The sequence below is a fragment of the Equus quagga genome, chromosome 2 (genome assembly GCF_021613505.1).
Source record: "Equus quagga isolate Etosha38 chromosome 2, UCLA_HA_Equagga_1.0, whole genome shotgun sequence".
Lineage (NCBI taxonomy): Eukaryota > Metazoa > Chordata > Mammalia > Perissodactyla > Equidae > Equus > Equus quagga.
The window spans coordinates 32,458,903-32,485,900 of NC_060268.1; the positions used below are offsets into that span (position 1 = coordinate 32,458,903).

Here is a 26,998-nt window from a genome sequence, read left to right on the forward strand (position 1 = left end):
TGACAGTGGCTTGGACTAAAGTAGGGGCATGGGAGAGAGAATTCATACTCTCTAACAATAAGCAGTGACTTTTTCCGATGCTAATGGTTGCTTCTGCTAGAACTGGAGCTACTAAACTGCCGTTGTTGCTGCTCTATAAATGTTTGCACAGCTTGATTCTCCCTTGGGTACCTAGACCAGTACTTGAACATAGTAAGGACACCATAAATATTTTTTGAATGAATTAATAGGGAAGAAGAAGATGCTGACCATATACATTTGAGCATAAAATGAGAAAGCTCTTTCTTGATGTCTGCATCCCCTTCTCTCTTCATAACTGAATATATAGACACCACCAGGACAACTACTTTTCTCTACAAATAGCAAATAGGTGACAATTTCTTACACTGTCTGTTGTGGATATTTATATAATACAGTTCTGTTTTTTAATACTATATATGGCATGACCCCTATCTGCTGCAAATAATGTGCAAATAAAGTACATATCTTGAAGTATTAAGAAAACATAGAGTAGTGGCTTTTGAATTTGGATGGAGTTTATATGTTGAACAATGTGAAATTGTGGATATTTGACCTATTTTGACTTAGAAAACATCAATTTCATATGGCTTAATCTAATATATTCACACCAAAAGGCAAGGAGGTGAACATGTGCTGGAATTATATTCCTCTGGGTGGACCATACTCTGAAATGTTCACTGGCGTTTCAAGCAAAGATTGAGAGACTAGAGCTGAAAATGTCACGAGGCACTGCCCATAGGATAGTGATGCATGTAGTCTGTGGTAACTCTTCAAATTAGAAGTGAGACCTCTCATGACTCTTGTGCCCCATGTCACTTACAGAATAACCTTGGTGAGCAATTTCCCAATCTTTAGGAAATCCATGAAAAATAAGATTACTGAAAACTGTTTATCCAGCTTAAATTAGTATTCCCTGGGCTAATGAACAGGCTGAATATCACTGATCTTTCTAACTGAACCCAAACTGATGTTTTTTACTCCATAAGAAATGAATAATTGTGACTCACTATTGATCATTTTGATCTCTGTAATACAGGTCTTTGTAAAATTATTTGTATTTTTGTTCCCTAATAGACTTTTTTTTTTTTACAGTAAAACTTTCATTTCTAGAATTAGAAGTTATAGGAATAATATAGTGTGGTACACATATATACACAGGAAAATGATTAGAAGATGAGGAAAGGAAGTGAATTAAACATCTAAGTTATATTCATGTCTTTTTGTTGAATATCTTGTCCAATATTTCCTTTACTTCTCCCACAGATATCCAGTTTTTTTAGATTAATGAAGTTTGAAAACAAAGCTATGGTTTGCCACTCATTAGTAAATAACCTAGGAGTCTTTGACTTTTTAAATTTTCAATTAGTCTTGCTGGGAATTTGTGAATGCTAAATATGATCATATTTTTCCTACCTCCAACTCATATTATAGTTCTCAACCACATCATCTTCTAATCCTTTTAAGTAGTGAAAATCTAATTTTCATGTAGAAAAGGGTTTTTCTGTTCGATTTTTCATTTTTAGCACATAAAATAACTTTGATTCCAATGTTGATGAATATAATACAGTATTTTCCTGCGAAATTCCAACATTCTAGAGTAGTGGCTCCATCGTTAAGCTTGATTGCCAAAAACAAATGGAAACTCCTTTCCTTTTGCTATAAAACAAAGGTGGATGGGCCCAAAAATGAGGAGGGGAGAAAACAAGATTGCATTACAAATCTGGCAACATCAGCCGCACTAGTAAAATCAAATCCAATGTTGTTTTATGACCCTGAATTTATGTGAGTGCCCAGGATCAAAGGGCTTGTATCCCACCGGACTACAAGGTCCATAGTTCATGGCAAAAACTCATCAAAAAGAACATTTTAGTCATTTAAGCTTTTCATTTTAATCAGCCACAGTAATAAAAGAGCCTTTAGGTGTCCAAAAACATTTTGCAAGATCAAGAGGTTGTTCTTTCTCTCGTAGAAGCAGCTTTCTTATTGGATCCATATAATGCCTGTGGCCTTGGAGTGTCAAAGGGCCACAGCCTCCACATTGTTTACCCGTGTGGGATGGTTTCTTCTGGTTCTTCTAACTGTGTATTATGTGATAATAAATTATAGTGTCTGACGGAAGGACCATAAAATTTTCACACAATCTATCAAGCTATTTCAGCCATTTAAAGTTTGGTCTCTGACAGCAAGCCAGGTACTTTCTAACCTTTAGACAGAAATAGAGTCTACTGCTGGCATCTTGACAAGTATGTAGAGACAATGCCGCATAGGAGAAACAACACGAGGCTCGAGAGTCAGAACACCCAGTCTTGAGTCATAGCCCTGACACTTCCTGTGATTATGGTTTTGGACAGTCCATAAAACGGGGATACTACTACGACCACAGCGTTGTTCAGATTATAAAGGGTAATATTTGTGGAGTTCCTATCCAGCAATAAGAAGAGATCTGCGCTAGGTATAGATGATGCGTAGAACCAGCCTGAGCAGTCCTGCATTTTCTACAGGAGAGCTGAGTGGGTAAAGGGGAGAGCTGGCCAGAGAGGAGCAAATTGATAAGGAAATCTTCCTGAGAATGTGAAAGAGGGTGATGTCAGGGACCCAGGAGATTGGATTAGCTCTGGGGATAAAAGGGGGGCATTCTTTTTGTTTGTTTGTTTTTTTGAGGAAGATTAACCCTGAGCTAACATCTGCCACCAATCCTCCCTCTTTTTTGCTGAGGAAGACGCCCTGAGCTAACATCCATGCCCATCTTCCTCTACTTTATATGTGGGACACCTACCACAGCATGGCTTCACAAGTTTGGGATTCGAATTTGTTCGGTTTGGGATCCTAACCGGCGAACCCCAGGCCACCGAAGCGAAATGTGTGAACTTAACCACTGTACCACCGGGCCGGCCCCAGGGCATTCTTTTTAAGACAAGAAGAAAATGAGAAGGAATGAAATGTTTTCATCTGTAGACTGTTAACACTTTTATTTCTTTGCTCGTTTTAAACTTTGGCCCCTGTGCATAGGAAAAGAAACTGAGACACCTAATATTTTTCCACCCAGTCTCTTGGATTCATCCTCTACCACCTCTTCTGCACTTTTTCTCATTCGTTGTTCCCTTTTTGGCAAGTGCCTTCCTCCCTTTCTAGTAGTACATCAGCCATCCTTTACTTTAAAACTCATTTGCATGATGGTACTGCTTCTTTGAGCTTCCATCCCTCCCTTCAATGGCAAAGTTCTCAAACGTTGGTTACATGTAGCTGATTCTCCTACCATTCGCTTTCTGTTCTTGCTGTACCAAAACAGCTAAGACCACAGATGAAGTAATTATCAAGTGCTATTGGTCTCCTCTCCGTCTTCATTCGCCTTGATTCTAGAGTGTCAGTCTTGAAATCCTTCATCTCCTCCCTCGACATCTAAGACACTGAATTCTCGTGTTTTTCTTCCCTCAGAGTGTGCTTCTCCACCTTTGCTGTCCCCTCAGCCCTGCCTCTGCAGCACCCCCAAATGTGACCCTCCAAAACATATCTTTTAGTTACCTGACTTTCTAAACTTTGTCTCGTAGAGATTTCATTTATTGCTGCAAGTTTATCTTTATATGAAGGCTTTTCAGAGCTGTTTGTTTAGATTCAAATATTTTCCTGAGTTCCAGCTCCAGGAAAGCTGTAGTTTTTGCTGGAAAACCTACACTGGGAAATGTTTTCAGTATCTTAAATTTAAAATTTCCAAAGCCAGAGCATCAAAAATTCTTATAATCTCAGGGTTGAAAGGACTTGTCTACTTGTCTCCTTCTGACTCCCCCACCTCCCAATATAAACACAACACAAAACAGTCTCTTTTCTTAGTTGCCCTATACATTTAAGGGCAGCTGTTCTCCCAAAAGTAAAAGTCCAGGCCAAAAATCTCAAATGCTTCTTGGGAAAGTCCTGCACCCTCAGCTTCTGCATCTAGTTGATTGACAAATTATGCTAATTTTAGCTCCATGATCCCGTATATACAGTCATCCCTTTGCATCCTGCTGCTGTCACCTTAATTGAGGCCTTTGTCATATCTTGCCTATATTCAAGCCATGTTACGAATTGCTTAGGGATTGTTGTTCCTTTCTCTTACACATCTTTGGTGTCTCACTATTGCCTATCAAGTTAAGTTTGAAGTCCTTAGCATGGTATTTAAGACCTCCTAAAATCAGATTCAAGTTTATAACCTTGGTTTTGTTTTGCTATTTCCCTATGTTCTCCCTTCACTCTGCCTTTTTCATTTGGATTGTTCACAATCTGCCACTCGGCCTTTGCCAGTCTTTGAGCACAGCAAGCCTTCCTTGTCATATGTCAAACTGAGCCTAGCCAGCATTCCTTGTCATATATCAAACCATCTCTGATGTGCCACTTCTCCCTCCTCTGAAACCTTAGGCTCTTTATACCTGGCTTAAGCACTTAGCAGACTTGTTCTCATAATCATGAAAGCACAGGTGCCGCCCCTTCCTCCCACCCCCAGTGCAGAGCACAAAACGGACATAAACCTTCAGTAAATAGCAGACGGATGAATCTGTTGTCACAGTAACACACGCATTAATGCAGAAATTAACCACTAGTTGGTTTGCCCTTTTTCTTTCTCTGTAATGGAAACTGGGTTTAGACCAAAGCGATTTTTATAGGCAGTATTTTTCAAATTCAGAGACAGGAGAGCTATACTAGGAAAACTATGTTCCCAGAAGGATTTTTACAGATATTTTTGACAGTTCATGATCTTCTACTGGAAGAATGGTATTTATTGTTTCTCATTGTCTTAAATGCACACTTATCAGATCTTGCATGTTTAGACAGCTTATGGTGAATGATTGTTGTTTAGGTGAAAGCAACATGGACTCATTCGAATTGCTGACAGTTTGTAAACCCTTTCATTTGATAGAAGGAGAATTGAAGGTTGAAAGAGCTGATCTTAGAATCGATCTTAATGGTTCTCAATCTTTTCTTCTTCAGTGCCCCCAGGAAAGGTAACATGCTCCCAAAAGGACAGGGTTCCTTATAGCTGAGGAAGTTGACCACCCATTGAGATTCACCTTCTGGTTACTACTCACTAGCAATAATAGAGCCCAAGCAAATATAGGCAGCTGATAGAAGTACCATAACTGGAAGTCAGGTCTTCTCCCAAACCCCTGCTCCATCACTTAAGCCATGTGGAGATTGCTCTGCCAAACAGGGAGAAAGTGTTAACTGCAATTTAAGTGATGGGCAGAAACACCATCATGCAACCCGTATTGGCGGAGGGTACTGAGAATATGCGATCTGAGGTTTCAAATGGCACGTTTAAAACCAAAATCTTCAGACACATGAACAAAATTTAAACATGGTTCTTTTAGGAATGTACAAATCAATTGGGGGAAAATAAGGCCACCTATTCCAAAGGTTTCAATTTCAACTTTGTGGCTTTTTAAGGTCAGAGGTTGTCTAATAGTTTTTTTCTCCTTTCCTCTTTATCTCTTCAAGATTAAGAATTGCATCCAGGACTTGTAAATAGAAGCTTGAGAGATCATTTTATAATTCTCAGGTGAATTTCCTAGATTTGTGAGAGATGGATTAGTGCCCAGATTGACTCTGTTGTGACCTCGACTCAAACATTGAACTGCTACAGCATCACTCTTTGCCTCTTAGCAACCTAATTACCTTAAAAAAAAAAAAAAAGGTAGAGAGATAGGCTGCCAGCTTCAGGGATATCTCTTGGAGTGAGTTTACATTTTTTCCCCCTAAACCTGCAACCAAGCACCACGCATAGTGAAGGACGTTTAAAAACACTATTACTGAGAAGCTGTGAATGTTGCTAGAGGATTTTGCATAGCTAACCCAAAAATCAGCTTTTAAAACCAGTCTTACCCAGAAACAGAAAGATAAATGTTTCCTTGTTTATGAGCCCCAATTTTTAGTACTGGAATGTTGTTTTTCTCAGAGATCGATGTTTTGAGTTAATTCTACCCTTTTAATTTTACCTGTGCTTGTTGATATGAAAATCTGAAAAACACATGAGAGACAAGTATAAAAAAGAAAATGATTCAGAAGAAAATAGGCATTTTCTTTTATATTTGGCCACTACAGTTGAGATTGGGGTATGTTTAACAAAGTAAATCTGGACCAAGAAAAATGATCTTCGTGCCAATCTTTATAAAAATCAGAATTCCTTTCTTTCAAACACCTCAACCATTCTAATCTGTTTCATATGTGTATTAATATTGTGTTCAAGGACATGCAATCAGAAAGCCTTCTACTGCTCTGGTGTGCAGCAAGGCAAAGGTGATGGTCCAACATTGAGATTCATAGTAATCTAAATATTTAGAGTGTAAGTAGTTTGTAATTATTTAGAATAGACAACTGGCGTGGATACTTGAGCCAGTTCATTTTTTCATGAAGGGTGCGTGGCACAAAACTGGCACGTCTCAGCTCTTATAGCTGACAAACGCATTCCACGAGACAGCAGCGTGTTGATGGTATGAAATACTACAGCACTCGTGGTTTGATATAGACATTATATGGCTGGCCCTGTGTCGTCATTAACCTGTATATTAGTTATTAACTTCTGAACAACTTGTGAAGAAATTATATGTGAATTTTTAAGTCATACTACCCCTGTCTTTTCACATTGATCTGTGCAGCTGTAACATTTAGAATAGAAAAACTGCTGGAGAGAAAAAATTATAGCCCACCTATAACATTCTGTCAAACCAAGTCTGAAGTGACTTTTAAACTTTGTGTAGAATAATTAATTCATGAAATATTTTCAAAATAAATGTTTACATTCCATGTTTGATCAGTTAGGAAATAAGAATACTGATTTAAATTCATATCTTCCAATTACTGGCAAAAACAGAAAAATGTAATTCTTGTAACAATTATCCTTTCAAAAAGCATAAATTATGGAGATGAATATCAATCAAAAGTAATATAGTCTAATCTAAGGGGAGGAGTGTGGGAGGAAAACAAGAATGTGGTTTGTCTGTATTCCAGGAGAAAAGAATCAAGTCAAAATGAGATCTGATTCTTTCCAAGTTCTTCTGTGTGCATCATGCTTGAGTGTAATTTCACATGCATCTTGATGTTCCAAGTATCATTAAACATCTACTAATCAGAACAAATGTTCTGCCAAATTCCATTTATTATCTTAACTATTTAAGGCATTGAGCACCCTAGATTTATAAATATATAATTAAAATCCCTACTTAAAAAAAATAAACCTAGATGGGGGATTTACATTTTTCTTAATCTATGTTTACACAAAGAGATCTGTTTTTAAATATTACATCAGATCTTTGTGAGCTCAGATAAATCAGTGTGATACTTTGCCAAAACTGTTTCTAAAAATGATGAGTATTGATGCCCCGTGGTCAGGAATCCTTCCTTGTGGAGTTTTCGAATTCTCTTGTTACTCAAAATGACGATTTTTCCAGGTCCTTCTGTTGTTCTCAAGAATATGAGCTTAGGTACTACGGATGCACTTGATCATTTGCATGCTGTCAGCCATATGCATCCTCAATTACAGATATTCCAGATGAAGCAAGCACAGCTCTAGAAACATTTCTGCCTCTTTCTAGATAGGTCTATAACTGGAAATGTTTGGTAAGCTTGGGTGCTTATATACAGAAACTCAAAAAGAGCCTAGCCACTATGAAGAACAAACCTGCCACCCACATTATCATGGGTTCTATTTCAAGATTCTTTCGTTGATCAAGGCATTTCTCTGACCCCTGTTCCAATCATTTTGGTGTTTGTCCCAGTGAAGGAAGATTGGAAAATAACTTGTAACACTTGGATGCACATGGAATAAAACACGTTCGTGTTTCCTCAATTATTTTGAAATAGAAATATATTTGGAACCATAAAAATTCTTAGCAATGAAAGTGTGGCATGTATTCACAACAATGGCATTATTAATGACTCATGTAGAATGTTTGTTTTGACTTATTTGGGGTCATTTCGTTTGTTGACTCTCATCTAGGCCCTGTGTATATTGTAAGATAACTTGGTTTGCAGGTCCAGTGAACAAAACAAACTTACCATGTCTGAATGCAGATGGACTCATGACTTTGGACCTTACAAATGCTAGAATTTCATGAGGTTTGTTGTAAAGAATGTGGTCTCAATCACCTCTGCACATATCAGTTAGGACCTTGCTGAGATTTAATAGCAGAAATCATGTAAATTGGAAGGATTGTATCATATATATCATAGGCCTTGCATGGGCGCTACTCAGTACTTCCTTTCCCCTTTTTTTTTGCTTTTTCTCCCCAAATCCCCCCAGTACGTAGTTGTATATTTTAGTTGTGGGTCCTTCTAGTTGTGGCATGTGGGATGCTGCCTCAACGTGGCCTGACGAGCGGTATCATGTCTGCGCCCAGGATCCGAACCATCGAAACCCTGGGCCGCAGCAGCAGAGTGCGCGAACTTAACCACTCAGCCACAGGGCCGGCCCCATCCGTTCTCTTCTTTTTGCTAACTGACCTCAGTAGTCATAGAAGTCCCTAAACCTATTGTAGCTAAGAGTGAGCTAGGGATTTTGAAAAACTCATTCATTCATTCAACAACTATCTTAGTACCTGCTACAGGCCAGGCACTACTCAGGGTTCTAGGAATGCCTCAGTGAACAAGAGAGACAAAAATGTGAGTCCTCACAAGACTGACGTATTTAGAAGATGGAAAGGGGAAGAGAAGGCAGCACAGTAGGCAGAATAATTGCAAAGATAGGAAGAGGGCCAAGGTTTTGTACTGTCAGAGAAAGCAAGAGAGGCCGTTTTCAAGTTGAGCTGCAGAGTCCCAAAGGAAAATGGGGAAAAATCCACCCAATTGGGTAAGGAAGCCATTAGTGATTTTTGTGAGCATTTTCACTAGGATGGTAGCAACCTAAACCAGATTTTTGAGAATTACACAAAAAGTATGGTGAAGATGCAAAGACAGCTAACCAAAAGTCTTTTGTCACTAAACATCATGGAAGACTTCATCTTGAGGAGGGGGCAGAGTTAAGACAAGTGTTCTGGTTTTCGTGGGGGATGGGCAGACGTGAGAGGAAAGGAGGACTTGAGCACTTTTTAGGTAGAGGTTAAAAGGCAAGAGAGGTACCTATCAATGAAAATGTGAAAAAAAATTGCTTGAGAAGTTCTCAACATAAATATCAACATATCTTGAGCCTAAGTGATGTCCTAGCTTTTTGTTGTAAGATACGATACTGGCTTATTTTAATGTGCATTCTCATGGTATATAGATCCTACTTAATGTGATTTATTTAAAGGAAAGGTTGACTTTCATTTAACCACATGGTGTTCACCATTTCTCTAAGGCCATCATCTAAACATACATATAAACCTATACATAGGGGGCATATGAGTTGTGCTAGTAGCTTCCAACTGACAATCCCCTATAAACCCTACTGACTGGTTAGTTGATCCAATATTATATAAACTCTGCAGTGCTTTCCAGTTAGAGTATTTCTTAATTTGTTCTGAATACATTACTTCTGAGTTTCTTTCACTTCCCATGAAAAATATATTAGGAAGCAAGACAGGTAACGTCATCCTCATTTTACAGAGTAGGAACCTGAGGGAGAATTTGCAGCTTACAATGCTGTTGGAATAACAGGCCTTCTGCTTTTTAGAGCTCCTGCAAGTACTGGAGGAAACTGTTCTAATTGCACTCTGGAACCGACTGTCAGTTTTGATAGGTCATATCTCTCTAACCTGGGAAAAAACTATCAATCTATTACTTAAAAGAAAATAATACATTCAAGGCACGTTTTTAACCTAGTACTCTGATCCTGGCTTTGGAGTGTGGCTTAAGAAAAAGACTAATAAAACACTTCAAGCTGGCCTGGGATTAGAAGATGGTATGTCCTTTTTCCTTACAGAAGCAGAAAATTAGAACCTTGTTGACTTGAAAGCACTTATTGATCAACTACTATGAGAAAATCAGACCCAACATAAGTAATGGGATAGAAAATAGACTGTGAAAAAGTGGAAGACATTTGCCATCACCTTGATAGAGGCAACATAACATCCTGCTGAGCTGAGCTTTTAGTGGTCATTCACTGACTTGCCTGGCCATGTTCTCACATGGCTGCAATGTTAGAATGATGTTGAATGTGGCGGTACCATCTTAGAAGATTACCGCAATTCCCATCCCAGCCCTGAGCTAGAAAGAGAAAGCTCTGGAAATTGGGCCACAGGAGTGAAAATGCCATCAGATTGATCAAAAACGTTAAACTATTTCTTCAGGGAATTTGGACATTTGTGCCTCTTTAGGACATAGGTGCTTCTTTAGATGCTTTTGGGACTTATTTTACTCTGTTGGAAAGATTTTGTTGCAAACAAAATCTTGCTAGGAAGTCCAACTGATAAGTGGCATTTTATTAGTGTGTATTTTATAGTTTTAAATTTTTATAAATGTATACATATTACTTACTACAATGTCAATCTTTAAGATGCTTTTTTAATTGACATATAATTTTACATACAATAAAAATTGCCCTTTTTAAAAGCAGACCGTTCTATGAGTTTTGCAGTCACATAACCATACTACAATCAAGATATAGAACATTTCCATCACCATAAAAATTCCCCTGTGTCCCTTGGAAGACGACCCCTCTCTCGACCTCAGGCCCTGGGCAATCATTGATGTTTTTTCTGTCCCAATAGCTTTGACTTTCCCAGAGTGTCATATTAATGGAATCACATGGTATGTAGCCTTTTGAGTTCAGCTTCTTTTACTTAACAAAATATATTTGAGATTCATCCATGTTGTTGCATCTACGAGTAATTCATTCCTTTTTGTTTCCGATTAGAATTCCACTTTGTTCCTGTACCACAATTTGTTTATCCTTTCACCAGTCGAACATTTGGGTGGCTTCCAATTTGGGGTGATGTATTAGTTAGGGTTCTCCTGAGAAATTGAACTAATAGGATGTATATGTAGAGAGAAGGAGATTTATTATAAGGAATGGCTTATGTGATTATGGAGCCTGGCAAGTCTCAAGATCTGAGGGTGAGTGGGCAGGCTGGACACCCAGGAGAGCCAGTGGCATAGTTCCAGCCTGAAGGACAACAGGCCTGAGACCCTGGAAGAGCCGATATTGATAATTTAGTCCTAAGGCAGGAAAAAGCCAATGGCTCAGTTCAAAGGCAGAGGAGGATTTTTTTCTTAGGAGGAGCAGAAGTCAGCCTTTTTGTTCTGTTAAGGCCTTTAACTGACTGGATGAGGCCCGCCCACATTAGGGAGAGCAATCTGCTTTACTCAGTCTGCTGATTCCGATGTTAATCTCATCTGTAAACACTCTCACAGACACACCTGAAAAAAATGTTTGGCCAGATACTTGGCCACCCCACGGCCCAGTCAAGTTGACACGTAAAATTAATCATTACAGATGATTGTTAATAAAGCAGCTAAAAATATTTGCATGTGGATTTTCATGTTAACATATGTCTTTATTTCACTTGGGTAAATATTTAGGAGTGGAATTTTTGGGTCATATGGAAAGGATGTATTTAACTTTATGAGAAATGACCAAACTGTTTTCCAAAGTCGCTGTACCATTTTACATTTACATCAGTAAACTATGAGAGTTCCAGGTGCTCCACGTCCTCCCCAGCAGTTGGTATTGTCAGGTGGGTCTGTTTTCCTCTCCCTCTTCTTCCCTCCCTCCTTCTCTCCCTCCCTTCCAATGGTACGTAGTGGTATCTCATTGTGGTTTTAATTTGAATTTTCTCAGTGATTAGTGATGTTGAGCATCTTTGTATGTGCTTATTTGTTATCCATATATCTTCTTTGCTGAACTGTCTTTTCAAATCCTATACCCATTTGGGGAGAGGGAGTTTGCTCTTGCTATGTTCTGGGTACAAGTGCTTTGTCAGATACGTGTTTTACAAATATTTTCTCCTAGTCTGTGGCTTATCTTTTGTTTTAACAGTGCCTTGAAAAAGGCACATTTTAATTTTGAAAATGCCCAATTTTTCAATTTTTATAATGGATCATGTTTTAATGGCATATTTAAGAACTCTTTGCGTAACCCAAGATCACATAGATACATGTTTTCATAAAGATTCCTTTTTGATTTACACAAATTTGAATTGAGGGATTTTAAATGTTGAGTCTTATGTCAGCCATGGCATCCAATTACTTTCTATGTTGTATTTTACTAATAGAAAATCTCTGAAATTTTAGAAAATACATAGTTAGAAATGGAAACAGTTTTTGGAAAAGAATTCCTCCCTTACAATTCCGGGGTTCTAGTCAATTCAAATAATTCCTAAAATTGAAACATAAATTGTAGGAAAATTTTACTTTACAGTTGAATCAGTAACAATTAAAAACTGCTGGAATTATTTTTAATCCTAAACATCACCCTGTCAAAAAGCACCAAGTATACAGTTAAACGCTAAAATCATCTATCTGTTACTCAACTCATTCATGGCCTTGTTATTGAATAACGGACTGTTTCACTGATGGGGGAGTGGCGGGGGGGATGGGGACACATGGGACATGGAGGACTACGCAGAGCAGATGAGCCGGAGCCTCAGCTGTGCTTAATTGAATATGGTGCACGTATGCTACAGTAGCACACTTACTTGTGTATGCATGTCTGAATTTTTTTTTTTTTAAAAAGGGAAGAGACCAATGCTGAATAGCAGCTTTCCTAATCAATGAAACCATTTTTTTAAAACATCTGAATAGATCCAGAAAGATGTCAGGGAAAACTTTGCATTCCAAAGACTGCAAAACAAATCAAAACAAGACAAAACCACCAAGTGCCTTGGTACTGCACGTGCTCATGGTATCCAAATGTGCAGTCTTTGGTATAACCATGTGTATTTTTTAAAAAGCAGTTTTTGAGGTTAAATATCCTTTTAGAATAACACTACAACTAAGTTTCGCAGAACTGCTGAAACACCCCTGTGGACCCCTAGAAACCTGGTTTGTAAGCTTCCTGATCTTTTTCTGACCTGTTTCTCTTACAGATGAAGAACATAGCCAGAGATAAGCAAATTTAAGGTCATCCAGCAGTCTTATGCTGAACTAAATCCAGGCACTCTGACCACTATTTTAGTGTTTTTTCCATTACCTGACCCAGCCTCTCTAATTATGGTAGGAGATATTTCTCATTTGGTTCATTAGAGAACAAAGACCATACTCAATTTTGTGAGCCCTTTTCTGGCATCTCAACTTATGTCCTGTATAATGAGTCTGCCTTTTGGCTAGAGTGAGCGATTTTTGGAAATTTAAGACCCTTCCCTTCCTAACTTCCTTGAGAGGAGGTGTCCTAGGCCAGAGCCCAGATCTTAATGAAAAACACGTAAACCCTCTTGTTTGCTTTCCTTGTCGATTAGCCTATAATTTTAAACCCATTCAATGGCAGATTTATCAAGTGACTAATCCCTGGGAAGACTCGACATGGCAAGCAGAAGGTGGTTGTGGCCTAGGCAAACATCATTGGTCATTTGTTCAAATATTAAAGTAGGGAGCCAAATATCTCCTTGCTTACTCATGAGAATATATTCAGGGAGGTTAGTTATGAGTGTTTGGGCCTGGATTGGCTCTTGACTGGGTCATGAAAGCAACCCGGACCACTTGAGATGACTTTGCTGGACAAATCGAGCTGTATGGTTCTTGATTTTCTTCAGTTGTCAAGGAAAAAGTTATGTCTGAATAATAATAGTGTAAAACCTACGCCAGCTCATCTGTCTTGAATATTAGAGATAACGCATAAGAATCTTTTTTCAGCTAGAATGTGAGCTTCTCAAAGTATAGATTGTTTCTTAATTGTCATTTCTCTGATACTTTTCACGAGGTCTGGTGCATTGTAGATGCTCATTAAAGCTTGCTGGAATATCAGATGGTAGAGAGATCATAGCCTCGTCTCACTTTGGTATAATGAAGACTTGTTTACAGTCTATCTGGTTTATATAACACCACTATGAAGAGTAACCCTGTGACCGAGTGGTTAGCGTTCCACACACTCTGCTTTGGTGCCCCAGGTTTGTGGATTTGATCCCGGGTGCGGATCTACTCCACTCATCAGTCATGTAGTGGAGGCATCCCACATACAAAAAAAAAAAGAGGAAGACTGGTGCAGGTGTTAGTTCAGGGCTAATCTTCTTCAAGCAAAAACAGGATTGGCAACAGACGTTAGCTCAGGGTGAATCTTCCTCACAACAAAAAAAAAAAGTAAGCCTGTAAGTGGGGAATTTATCATAATCACTCCCCTGAGCCACTGCTTGCTACCAGAGAGCTATAAGATTTATAAGGATATGGAAACTATTTTTCTAATCAGTAACCCTGGAGTTTATGCATACGTTTTATCTTTACTTTTAATACCAGAAAGAACTCAACTGGCCAGTCCTTACTTGCTCTCATTTGATAATGCTATTTAAGCAACTTAATATCATTCTTCATTTTCTACCCCTTTCAATTAAAAATACAAACAAAGTTGGGAGTATGTGAGGCAAACATAATTGAGGAATCTACTTCATAGTTTCCAAAATGATACTATTGGACAGATGTGTGTTGGCTATAGGATGATGTTCCTTCATAGACAATGCAGGAGTCAAGAAAGAAATATGAAAGTGATTGCTGTAGTTACTTGAAGAACCTCTGTTTGTCACAGTATTAAGGACCAGGGTTTACCATCTGTTGATTCTAAGCTCACATATACTCTGGAATGGGTCATATATACCTCTTCAGACTCGATGTAACTTCAGTAGTAATAATAATAGTACAATATAAAATTCCAAGGCCTCTCTCTTAATAGAGAAAGAATTAGTATGTTGGCTCATTGCCTAAAAATGTGCAGTCTTGAGTTTGCTCGTTAGATTTAGAATGACTTTTAGGAAAAATAAGGCCTGAAAATCATTTCCATGGATATCCCAAGGTATATTCATTTAGTGATATTAATAACTTAGAAATAAAATGTTACCAGAATCCCCAGTGAGTAATGATTTCCTTCTTTTATTCCACAAAAGCACTCTGGCTACAAACATGTTTTGTTTTGTTTCCCAGGTAGAAATCTTAGTCCAGATTTCAAAAATTTGTTTTACTTCCCCACTTCTTTCTTGGATGACTCTTCTTAATTATATTTGCTTATTTTCAAATTATATTCCCAGATACTTGTAATAACTATCACATTTCAAAAGAAATGCACAACTTTTGACTGCATACCGAACCACTTGTGTGTTTTCGGAGCACCTTAATGAGTCTTTTGGACCTGGTGTGTACATTGGCACTCATAATGAGAGTTGGGACTCTTTCTTTATGTGGTTTAGATAATACTGTGCATTGTCCTTTTGAAGCTTTCATGAGCAGAGCTGTATTCTAGGAAGTTTTGAGAAAAAGATCTGATGAAGCCTTGGGTGTGGAAATTATTAGCATATTAGAACTAGAGGAAATTTTACTGATTAAGTGTTTTAAACCTCTCATTTTAGATAGTAGTAAAATGAGGATTGCAAGAAGTAAATTTGGCTAAGTGCAAGTAGCTAATGACTGGAATAACCAGGAGCAGAATCCAGATCTTTTGACCCTTGGCCAGTGCTTTTCCTCCTCCAACCAACTTGCCTGAGAACCAGAAAACTTCAGATCTATTATTTACTCAACAATTCCAGTTCTTTCCCAGAAGGATAGAGGGCAAATATTTTAAGGAAACCATCTTTATAGGGAGTATCTCAATTTTTGCATTGGCCTTATGACTTCCTAAGGAGTATTGAATGGGAAGGATTATTAGTTACTGTGGATTCATGATAAAGTGAAAAGAACACTAGACTAGGGTGAAAAGATCTGAATTTGAGTCTATCTCATTGCCAATTTACTTAATTACCCTGTACCTCTCTTCTTCTTGGAAACAGTTAAATACCAGCATTCTTGCAGTTTGTTGCCATAATTAGATGCACTAATTTAATACAAATACATTGAAGCCATAAGTAGTATATAATGTTGATAGTCAATAATAATTATAATTATGCATTATTATTTTAGCCACTATCAATTGATATCAGTTGAAAGTGGTAAAGTAGAAAGAGCATGAATTTTATGATCAACCAGAATTCAAATGCCTTTGTCACCATTTTCCAGCTATGGGGTCTATTACACGTTAACACGTCCTCCAGAATTTCTGTCTTAGTTATACGGATTAAACTGAGGCAGCCAGCACACTCACTCCATGCTGGTTTCATTTTTCTCCCTATCTTGACTAAACATCAGCATGGCAGATGATTACTGGAGATAGCACCATTTTTACACACGTGTAATTTAACTTTGTACGCTCTGGCATTGCATGTATTGGGTTTTACTCCTAATTCAACTTAAGTGCTACTTTATCTTTTGATTGCTCTTTACCCCTTCTTTTCCTGCCCTATTTGTCTATTTCTTTATCCCTCCTAGCAAGTTCCAGTTACAGGGATGTATCAACTGTGCCTCATGTTTCCAAGTGTCCCTGAGATGGCCTCTTAGTTATAACACAATGTGATTTATTTCTGATAAGAACAAAAAAATTCATTGATAAGGCTAATTAAAACCAGCTACTGTTAGCTTATGGGATTTTTATCAAACCCAGTGCCATTCTTTTCTTTAATAGAGACTTTTGTTTTTGCTGTAGAAGGGGTAAGCTGGCTATGTAGGGAGTTAGTGAAGTCTTTGTGCAACCTTCAAAAACAAAACAAAATGCCAGCATGCCCACCTCCAAAGCCATAGAACCCCCCATCTTCTTGCCTTAACTAAGCTCTCTGTAAGAACTGAATCCTATCCCTTCTAGGTGGTTCATGCTCTCCAGCCCCATTTTCCCTTCCTTCCCTCTGCTCGCACTGCACTTTCTGAAGTGGCGAAGCTTCATTGTGCTTCTGTGCAGTCTCTGGGAATTGTCTAGCTTTCCCCAACCTAAGAATGTAGAATTTGGAAGAGTCCTGGAAAAGATGGACTTACTCAAGTTGTACAGCAGATAACCTGAATTTTTACTGGCCCTGGCAGCACCACTGGGAGAGAATGTTCATAACAGCAAAAGGCAAATGGGTGATTTTTCTACAGTGCTTGGCACCATCATGATGTCTTTCATCAGCAGGCACTCTTCCGCCTTCTTTTTGACAGAAAGGTTTGTGGAGACAAGTGAAAGTTTCCCTCTGTTGCTTGAGTTTCAGTACAGTGTGTTCCTTTGATGATATCTCTGAGCAGTGGTGATGTGGAGGATATTAAAAAGTAATGAGGATTTGGTCGGGAAAGTGAGGACCAGCCCCCCAGAGACTGGGGGAGTTTGCCTAGAGCCTAATTCCTAATCAGATTAGAATCACAAATGTGGTTCACTTCTACTGGATAGTTTATTATATTTATGGGAACAACCTTTAAGCTTACTGTGGAGAGAACACTTATCTACGGTAAGTATTTTCAATTGTAAAATTAAATAGGATCAACATCGACTTTTAGAAATACCCACACTTAAAAAAAAACAAACTCAATATTTTATCTGAATTATCTAGGCAATAACAACCATGAAATCTTATAGTTTATGCATGGGACTATCAAAGAGGAAGGGGACCACATGTCTCTCTCCTTTTAAATTTTTTTAGAGCTTCAAGTATAGTTGGGTGGGTAATACAGAGGCATAAGGAAGTCTTAATATTTAAAGCTAAAGAAAGAAATCAATTCAATAAGCATTTATGGATCACTAACTAGCCAAGCAGTGTGCAATGTTCTGGAAGTTCAAATGTGAATAAGGCATGGTCCCCAACTGCCTGGAGGTTTTAGATTTGCAAAAATGATAAACATAAATGACTATAATGAATGTGACCAGCAAGTTCTTTGGCAACAAAGGAAAACTTTTGTCAAGAAGAATCAAGAAAAGTTTCAGCCAGAAGGTTCAGTTGAGCTTGACTGAATTTTCCTTCAGGGCTTTCACTAGAAAGAAAATGGAGAGAAAGGGTGTTTTAAGTAGAGGAAACACATTTGCAAAAGCGTAAAGATGTGGGAGCAGATCATATGTTTGAATCTGTAGTGGTGCAACATAGGAAAAGTATATAGAAGTATCTGGAAAGGCAAGCAGAGGCCAGGTCTTGAAGAGCCATGAGTATCATGGAAAGAATTTTAGGCTTATCTGCTGTGTAGAATAACTGTTCTCAATGTGGGTCATGAAGGGATGTTCCCCTTATGGGGACATGTTAGAATTAGGAAGAGACTTTTTTCAAATAACACATAATCCTTTGGAGATTCTAAAGTGACCCAAGTAAAAGTCATTGCCAAAAAGAATTCACCGATATTGTGGTGGTATACTAGCTCAACTGTGTTTGGAGCAGAATAAAGATCAAGAACAGTTACTGTTGTTTTCGACTCTGGCTGCCCATTGGAATCCCTTGGGGAGCTTTAAGGATACCAGCGGAAGGGTACAATCTCAGACTAATGGAGTGATAATCTCTGGGGATGGTTCTTCCCATTAGTATTTTTTGCAAAGCTCTCTAGGTGTTTCTAATAGGGAACAGGCTTAGAAACCACTACATTAGACAGATAAAAATAGTGCCAATCAAGTAAAAGGATGATTGAAATAGAATGATTTAATTAGGATTTCTCTCTTAAAGATTGTTAATTTGAATCTTGCTTAGAAGGGGATGAATATAGATTAATAGACTATTGCAAGTAGAAAGAGAATATGATTAAAAATGAAAGGAATATGAGCAATCAAGTTATGAGTAAAGGAAGATAGATAAAACTTGAAAGACTAGAAAGATGTCAAACCTCAGCGCCCATCTCCTTTCAAATGGTATGTTGGATGAATGCAGAAAAAGATTTTTAGCAGAGGGTTGAGGAGAGGGAAACTCATAATTCTTCATATGTCCTAAAGAATATTTATCTAAAAATGAATGGAAGGTTTCTGATTGTTTTGTCTCCCATATATGAGCACCGTGTTCAATGTAACGGAGACTGAAAAGCAGGTTTTAAAAGCATTGTATTCCCTTGACCCAGCCTTCTCTGTGATTTTGGCTGTAGGAACCTGGGCTTGACATTTTACAACAATTCCCAGGATCCTAGGCAAATGTTGTCCAGGAGTACATGATTATCCAACAGAAAGTTCTACTCTCGGTGTTTGACTCACCAAATCATTAACAGTCCTAGCTATGGCTCTAGACACAGGCGGGGCAACAGAACATTGTTTCCATGTGCAAAGTAGAAGTGCATTTCATAGGAAATAAAGTTAAAAACTAACTTTCCCAAAATGCTTGATTCATGGTATACATGGACTTGAGACGCCTCATTTGTAATAGAGCCAGGCACAATTTGAAATAATTGATAGGATGTGAACAGATGCAGAAGGAATGCTCTGCTTTAATCACTTTGACTTACCATGTCCTGCTGAGTTCTGAACACAACCGAGACAAAAATCAATGATCAAAAGGAATTGTGAAACAGAGAAGGGCAAAGGTAAGTTGTTTCTTCATTTGGGCCATTTAAATTTTAGTGGTCAGACGGCTTCTTACTGTAATCTCAGCATATTGGTATGGAGTATGTGGAAATTCAATATTTCGTTCTTATTTGGTGATTCTTCATATCAGTGAATACAGTTTGTGAGAAGTCATTCTTAGAATGTATGCTTGGTAATATGTCCCCTTACCTTGGGTGTTTGCGGCACAGGAGGAATGTTGAGAGAGGACACCATTTGCAAAGGCTCAGATGCACGAAAGAGCATGGTCCTGAAGGAGGCAAGATGTTTTGTAAGACTGGAATCAAGGACATATTTGGAGAAGGAGCAGGAGCCAAAAGTGGAGAAAGTTGGCAGAAAACGAATCAGAAGAGCTTTCAGAGTGTTCATGCTAAAAAAGTTTTCAGTGTTGGTCTATAAGTAATGGCCAATTATGGAAATAATTTTACAGAATAAAGATCTGCATTTATTTATTTTTAAATCCTCCTGGAACCAATGTGGCCAAACTGGGATCAGGAGGATTAGGTGGCTCTTGCTGTTTGTCTAGGTAAAGAGGACCCAGTGAAAAGTTGAGGCAGTGGGGATGGAGGGAAAGAAATGAATCAGAAATTAATGAAACTCATTGATAAGTAATATGTTGTGAATGAGAGAGAGCAAGGAATCCAGCATGACATCCAGATTTCTGGATCTGATGATTGGGAGGATGGTGATGCCATTAACTCTGAGGAGGAATTTCAGAGGAGGAACAAATGGAGATTTAGCAATGATGAGTTCCTTTTCAGACATGTTGAGTCTGCAGTGACTGATAAAACGTGCAGGTAGACCAGTCCAGAGGATAGTTGGAATTACAGTTTGAAGGTACAAATTTGAAAGTTACTAGTCCATAGTAAATAAGTATCATTTACCATATGAGTACACAAGATGACAGAGAGATTGTGTAGTATGAGAAGGATAAAATGGCAAGGAAGATGCCTAGGGAACGTTTAAGAGATGGATGGAGGAAGAGGAGTCCACAAGATTTACTGGAGAAAAGAAGAAGTAGGAGGAAAACAGAGATGAGTGGAGAGGGCATATCAAACGTCAGGGAAGCAGAGAATTTCAAGGCGTGGGCAACAGTCAACTTTAACAATGCAGCTGAGAGGACAAAATCACTGAAAAGTGCTGACCAAATGTAACCCTCAAATCAGAGAGTTTCGTTAAGACAGTAGGGCCGGAAGCCAAGTGTAATTAGTCGAAAAGGAAATGGATGAGAAAATAGATAAAGCAAGAGTTGTGTGGTTTTTTTTATTTTTTCCAAAAATCTCTGCTGTGAAGAAAAGAGGTAGAATGAGAAAGAAAGGATGACAGCTAGCAGGGATTAAAGAAGGATTTTGGCATCTTTACTTTTGCCTGAGATGGATAGAGCATGGTGCTGGGGGAGCATTCTGAGAGTTGAAACAAGTTGATGTAGCCACCAACCTCTGACCTGTCAGCAAAGAGACAATGAGAATGATAGCAAACTTACATAGCAGCCACTATGTTCCAAACGTTCCTATATATGTTGTTTTATATATATTTATTCATCTACTTCTTCTAACTGCCTTGAGGGTGGATTCTATTACCCCTATTTTACTTATGAGAAAACTGAGGTACATAGAGGTTAAATAACCTGCCCAATTTTTGCTCTACCTGCTACACTAAAGCCAGTGCCTTCCAGAGCCACCAAAACAATGCATAAGTGTATACATCAGCTTCACCAGATTCAGAAGATTGTGGGTGAGAGGTGGAAAGCAGGAGAGGTGGGGACCAACACCTTTGCTGTAGATAAGGTCAGTTGTGTGATAAAGGGTAAGTTTCTCTGTGGAACATGTCTTAGCAACCTTTTCATATTAAAAAGTTGAAGACTGAGTAAAGTTACTGGCTCATCAATATTATTTGATTCTTAACCTTCTTGGAAGAAGGTTAGTTGGGAACAACCAAGAGTTAGTTTGATGTGGCAGAACTGAACTAGTCACTAAAATGAAATTAAAATGTTGGAAGTAATTCAGAGCAGGAATCAGGGCTGGGATATGGGTGGAGTGGGCGGGGGAGGGAGATGGAGATGGGTAGGATGTTGAAACAGAGAGTATCTTGATCACGTAGTTGAATGAAGGTTGAAGTTACCTTCAGGCATTTGGCAGCAGAACTCGTGAAAGATTGGGTAAATTTTTATATTTATAGTACATTGTTTGTCCTGACTACTTAAGCTTTGCCTAGTTTTGGGCCTATTCCTCCACAAAGGTGGTATTATTTCGGAATTTTTAAGATGATTATCAATTTGTTAGTCTCTTACTGTAATATTATCATTAGCAACAGTAGCTGATAGTAACATGTATTTGGAACTTACTGTGTCCCAGGCATAATGCCCACTGCTTTTTAGGAAGTATCTCAATTTACATGTATAAAAATCCTAGAGATGGTCACTGTTGTCCTCACTTGATGCTCGAGGGAACTCAGGCTTGAAGATAGAAAGTTCCTTGCCCAAGGTTGTAGAACTGGACAAGTGGCCAAGCCAGGATGTGCACCAGGTGGTCTGAATCCAGAACTCAAGTGCTTAACCTTCTGCTATATGAGAAATAGATGGTGCCCTCAACCCACCAGTTCTGGCAGAGTTGGGTTGGGGCTGCCATATCCACGTAGGGGAAGATCGGCTTTAGAAAAACCTTGTCTCTGCTTCTACTGACCATAGTTATTTGGGGATTGCTTCGTGAGGGTAAAGGTGAACCTAGTAAAAATATAGTTAAAAATATCTTAATGAAAGTAGCGACCTTCCTATGTCTTTATCTTCCCTGATTCTAAGCCAAAAAATATTTCTTTACTTTTTCATTGCAAGAGGGACTTTAGTATACACTTTGGTGTTCTTGATGTTTGTGGACTGAAATGATAGTGAAGAAAGTCTTGTTGACCATAAGAAAGGCTCTTGGGACAATGACTGAATACACCTGTTTCAGTGGTTTTATCCACTCATCTCTTCAATAACTATGTACTTACGGTGCTTGCTGCTGAGATAACAGAAATACAGGCAGATGCTGTCCCTGATTTCATCTTGTGGAGTTTATAAACTGATGGGGAGGGAAAAAATTAGATAAGTTCACCAGAAATATTTAATTACTGTTAAATTGGATTTTGGAAACTCTAATAAAATTATAAATTTGACTGCTTCCCAGTTAACTGTAATAGGCTAAATGGTTTTGAATGCTGGGAAGTACGCTAGTTAATAAGAGTCCACCAGCTCTGTGCTAATAAGTGTAAAATCATAGACTCAAGGTATGGAAATAAATGAAAAGTGTTAAAAAGGTTGATGTCTTATAAAATATAGCTTAAAATGATGGATATATAGAAGAGAAAAATCACAAGTCAACATTCTCATTTTCTATGCCTTTATGTTGCTTATTTATTTCTATATTATGAATGATTATGAAACAGACACGAATACTGATCATGGGCTGCTTTGATATGGAAATTTCTTAGAAAAACATGTGTATCATAGCTTCTTTTTTTTGCACCTTTTGCATCTTCCCTATTGGCCCAGAAACCCCATAAAGGAGACATTCTAAGGAAGACCGTGAGAACAGCAACTCCAAGCCAGAAATATCTCCAAATCTGTTTTTTTCTTAGAGTTTTCTTTTTCCAAACCAAAAGCAATGAAAGATAGATTCAAGCATGTTCAAAACTTTATTAAAATTTTTGTTTTGTATTTGACATTAAAACCAGGTGAAAGTTCTTAGGCGACAGTTTTACTTTAAGCCTTAATCCATGGTAATTATTCCCACTGAGCTCAGATTAGATGAAACTGTGTGTCTACTCCAAGTATTTAAATCCTTAGAAAATGTATAAAGTGAAACTTACACTCTATTGGATTCTCAAAAGAATATCTATTTTCCTGTGTTTATGTGGACTGTGTAATGGTGGCATGGTGATGGTATTGAGTTTTTTAATTTCTGACATTTGGTTTTTGTAAACTCCTTACTTTCTTTCCCATTGATATCCCTACAGGCTCAGTTTGAACTTGAGACCTTTCATATCCGAGGTGAGCATGCAGTGATAACAGCGAGGCTAGAAGAAACCATTGAAAATCTCAAGCATGAGATAGAACACCGATGGCGAGGAGGATGTGAAGAGATGAGAGATGTATCTATCTCCACCGACGATGACTGCCCTCCAAAGACTTACAGAAATGTGTGCATCCAGACAGACAGAGAGACTTTCCTCAAACCCTGCGAAGGTGAAGGCAAGACAACCAGAAGTAACCAAATAATACCCAAAAAACTGAATATCTCCTCTTTAAGCCAACTCTCTCCCCCAAATGACAGCAAAGATGTCCATGTTCCTCTCCTGTCTGTGGAAGGCATCTCTTTGAATCAGCAGAAGGCATCGCCTCCCCCTCCTGCACCACCCCTACTAACAAGCATCCCTCCCCCTCCTCCCCTCCCACCTGGACTTGAAGCTTTGCCACCAGCACCTCCGCCACCACCTGTGAGCGCTGGACCGCCACCACCTCCGCCACCTCCTCTGCCTCCAAGTGCTGGGCCTCCCCCACCTCCTCCCCCGCCACCACTTCCTAACTTCTCCGCTCTGCCCAGCAGTGGGGGGCCACCTCCTGCTCCAGCACCCCCAGGACTTGCGCCTCCACCTCCTCCAGGACTCTTCTTTGGAGTCAGCTCTTCTAGCCAATGTCCTCGGAAACCAGCCATTGAACCCAGTTGTCCCATGAAGCCTTTGTACTGGACTAGAATACAAATAAGTGATAAGAGGTAAGCTCAACTCCCCTGTCCCATTCTGAGCATGTGAACTCCCAGGATTTTGCACAAGTGATGTTTTATTCTTACCAGTTCAGCATCTGTGTACTGTGGCACTCATTCTCAAGTGTAGTACAGTGAATGCCTTGGATAAACAAGGCTGGAGTGTTTGGAGAAGAATGTCTCCACGAGGTCTCCTCTGTATTCCCTATGGATTGATGCTAGGAGAAACGATGTGTTCAGCATCAGATCCTTCCTAAGGTAAATGTTCCATTTTATAAACTAGAGAAAAGCTCAGGTCTAAGATAGGGACTTCTCCCACATTCCTGCAATTTGTGAGTAATCATAAAGACATTAAGCCTGAATCTATACTGTAGGTTCAGCGAAGAATTTTAGAATATCTGTCTTGTCTTTAGATGTATTATCAACCCTATGATATGGATATTTAAGAGGTATGTGTAATTTTTCTTTTTTTTTTTTTTTTTGAGGAAGATTGGTTCTGAGCGAACGTCCACCACCAATCTTCCTCTTTTTGCTGAGGAAGATTGGCCCTGAGCTAATATCCGTGCCCATCTTCCTCTATTTTATATGTGGAATGCCTGCTATAGCATGGCTCAATAAGCAGTGCCATAGGTCCACACCCAGGATCCGAATCAGCAAACCCTGGGCCACCAAAGTAGAATGCACAAACTTAACCACTGCGCCACTGAGCCAGCCCCTAATTTTCCATTTTTCATTTAAAAAAATTAGAAATAGCTGAGTTGTTACTGCTTCAGGTCAGAGAGGAGTCTTAAAATATAAATTTTCTCTGCTGGAACTGTTAATGTCTTTATACTTTGTTGCCCTCTAGAGAAAGTGCTAGTGTGTGGATAGCTAAAATGCATCTTCCATTTGTAGACCGTTTTTTGTTTTTTAGTTTTTTTTTTTTTGAGGAAGATTAGCCCTGAGCTAACATCTGCTGCCAATCCTCCTCTTTTTGCTGAGGACGACTGGCCCTTAGCTAACATCCATGCCCATCTTCCTCTACTTTATATGTGGGACGCCTACCACAGCATGGCGTGCTAAGCGGTGCCATGTCTGCACCTGGGATCCAAACTGGCGAATCCCGGGGTGCCAAAGCAGAACGTGCAAACTTAACCACTGCGCCACTGGGCCGGCTCCCATTTGTAGACAGTTTTTAAGGCAGCAAGATATAGTTTCTTGGAAACTTCCAGTCAAACAAATGTGATCGGATTTCTTCTGCCTCATTTCAGAGCCCGTCAAGAGAACAATGCGAAAGATGTTGAGTTGTTTCTAAATCACTCTGTGGGTTAGAAGTTCATTTGTTTGCAAAGAACAGCAAATACAGAGCACATTTTTAAACTTAAATTTTTGTACTTATTTCCCAAATCAAGATGTGGTGAATTTTTCAGTTTATATAACATTTTGCTTGAGGAAGGCAGGATATTGAACAAAATAACATGCAACTCACGATTATAAAGCAACTGGAAATCGCTATAGGAGGAGCGGGGAACACCTTAAAACTAAGCATATGGTGAACAAGTTAATTATATACTTCATATTGGCTCCTTTCCTCACCAAAAAATAAGGGCCAAGAGTTTATTTGTGGAAAATTCTGATACTTTTTTTTTAAAGCCGTTACTTTCTAATTTCCCAAAAGTATGGTTAAAAAAACATGAGGTGATCTTGAAATAGCTATTACCATTAACTAAAATACTAGTATTCCCCTTTCCCCATTCAAGACTCAGATGACATTTCCTAAGAAATCATTTCCCAAAATATTTCTCTGGAGCTGTGATCCCTTATTATTCTTCTCAAGTTAACGTGCAGCCATTCCAAGGTGATGAATCCCACCCGTCAGCCCTAGAGTAGTGTTTCTGATGGCACACGAAGCTGTTCCACACCTGTCTCACTAGCCTGCCTCAACTTCATTCCTTGCAAGACTTCGTGAGCAACCAATATCACAGATCATAGCAGCAGTGTAACTGCACCGCTGGGAGATGTGGGCCCTTCATTCACTGTTCAAAGTGACAAAGGCAAGCTAGACATGGTTGTTGGCTGTGTTTTTCCCTCTTTACATAGTTGGAAATGTTGAGAAAGAAAACAATTGAACACTCAAGCTCCCTTAGTTCTACCATAAATCTAGGGCTTCAGTTTTGAGCAAAATGAAAAGTAGATGGTCGCACCAACTTTACTGCCCTGGGATGTCAGGACAGCCCTGCCTGATAAACTTGTCACCCTTGAGCCTGAGTGTGGGGCATGGGTGGCAGGAGTCCCCACTGTGAGGCGTGCAGACGGTGCCACAGACACTTCCCGCTGCACATTCAGTCTCTCTCACTATGAGCCCCTCAAAATGTTTCTGTACCTCGGAGGGTGACTACTTCTTTAAACTCAAATGGTCTAAAGATTCTATGTACTATTGATGGACAAAAGTAAGATTATCTGGGATGTGTTCTTGTAAAGGAGATGAAATGGTATTTTCCTCTTTTGTACAACCAGTGGGGTAAGCACTTTGTATAAAGTACACATAATAAATTTTGGTCTTGGTCTTCTAGGGAATTAGGAGTAAAATATGAATTTTCTCCATTATGTGTACACTGCCTCTCATCCACCTGGATCGCTTGTCACTCCTAGCAAGAGTCAATTTTTAACTGTAGCCATTTTGCCTTCTTCGGTGCCTGTTTTCTGGTTTCTAGAGTAGAGAAGAGATATTTAGTTAAAGAAAGAGAAATCCTCATCTATCTCCCCTTTTGGCTTCTGAATGAGTATCTATCTTCCTAGTGAGTGAGTATCTATCTTCTTGGTGAATATCTCCTCCTCCTCC

At 38.9% G+C, this 26,998-nt stretch overlaps 1 protein-coding gene across 3 annotated transcripts in view; it reads left to right on the forward strand.

The window, feature by feature from the left end:
• FMN1 (formin 1) overlaps window positions 1-26,998 on the forward strand; it is a 353,942-nt gene that overhangs the window by 138,636 nt on the left and 188,308 nt on the right. For all 3 annotated transcript variants that reach the window (XM_046652860.1, XM_046652862.1, XM_046652861.1), the window contains one exon: window positions 23,432-24,189. In XM_046652860.1, the coding sequence (XP_046508816.1) occupies window positions 23,432-24,189 (758 nt within the window). The remainder of the gene's footprint in view (window positions 1-23,431; window positions 24,190-26,998) is intronic.